This window comes from Clytia hemisphaerica, unplaced genomic scaffold (genome assembly GCF_902728285.1).
Source record: "Clytia hemisphaerica strain Z4C2 unplaced genomic scaffold, Clytia hemisphaerica genome assembly, whole genome shotgun sequence".
NCBI lineage: Eukaryota > Metazoa > Cnidaria > Hydrozoa > Leptothecata > Clytiidae > Clytia > Clytia hemisphaerica.
Window position 1 is genome coordinate 143,628 of NW_027103311.1, and position 1,234 is coordinate 144,861.

Below are 1,234 nucleotides of genomic sequence, written 5' to 3' on the forward strand. Positions count from 1 at the left end.
ATGGAGAGATTTGCATCTTTGAATTTAGAAGAAATTGAAAAAATCACACTTGAGAAGGACAGTGCGAATACGCATAAAGCAACTGGAATGGCATACAACGTTTTCACAAAATACTGTGATGAGAAAAACATTCAAATTGATACAACTAACAAGCAAGATCTTGACAAACTTTTATGTAAATTTTACTTGGAAGCACGCAAGCAAAATGGAGATTTTTACACTCAAACATCTCTCAAAACAATTCGTTTCGGATTGCAAAGAAAGTTTAAGCTGGTAGACGAAACAGTAGATATCATCGGGGATCCTGATTTCTCCAAAAGCAACGCTTTGTTTAAAGCACAACTTGTACAGCTAAAGAGGAAAGGTTACGGTAAAGTCGAACACAAGCCAGCAATTGTGAAAGAAGACTTGCAAAAATTATACAATGGTGGAACATTTTCGAAAGACAAACCAGCTACCCTTCAAAATCGAGTTTTTTTCGATGTAATGCTACACCTTTGTCGACGAGGTAGAGAAAACTTACGAGAATTAAAAACTCCATCCTTCATGGTTAAGAAGCTTCCAGATGGTGTAGAGTATGTTACACAAGTGACTGACGAATTAACAAAAAATCACAGAGAAAATGACGAAGCCGAAGATGGTGGTATGATGTTAGCTACTGGGACTGAAAATTGCCCTGTTGAAGCATTTAAACTTTATAAGTCCAATTTGAATGATAAATTAGATGTGTTCTTCCAAAAACCGAAACGATCAAACCCTATTGGTGACGGACCGTGGTTTGACGCTCAAGTTGTTGGAATTAAAAGCCTTGACAACAAAATGAAAAGAAGCAATCAGCAAAGAAGCTGAACTCTCTTAACTTTACACAAATCACTGTATCAGAGCTACATCGATATCAATGCTCGACGACGTTGGAATGGAAGCACGTCATATTATGACAGTCAGTGGTCATAAATCGGAGAGTAGTATTCGCAGTTGACTTTATAGTTGAATTGTAAAAGTTTTTCGAACAATTTGTTGTTTGTAGTTATAAAAGATATTGTGTTCTTCAACTAAAAGTTGAAAATCAAACTTTCCTTGCCAGCTGTTTCTAAACTCTTTTTGGCCATTGAGATTAAAAATATTCTACTCACAGAAACTGACAGTCGAATGTTTTTTGTAAATTTCATCGAAATCGACATATTTTGAAAATAAAATAATGTGCTCGAAAAGGAAAGTCTTTTTTAAAAGAGGA

At 35.3% G+C, this 1,234-nt stretch overlaps 1 protein-coding gene across 1 annotated transcript; it reads left to right on the forward strand.

Moving 5' to 3' along the window:
• On the forward strand, positions 1 to 979 carry LOC136813240 (uncharacterized). Its single transcript, XM_067069756.1, has 2 exons — positions 1 to 776; positions 862 to 979. The coding sequence occupies exons 1-2, from the start codon at positions 1 to 3 to the stop codon at positions 977 to 979; spliced, it is 894 nt and encodes a 297-aa protein (XP_066925857.1).
• The last annotated feature ends 255 nt before the right edge of the window (positions 980 to 1,234 follow it).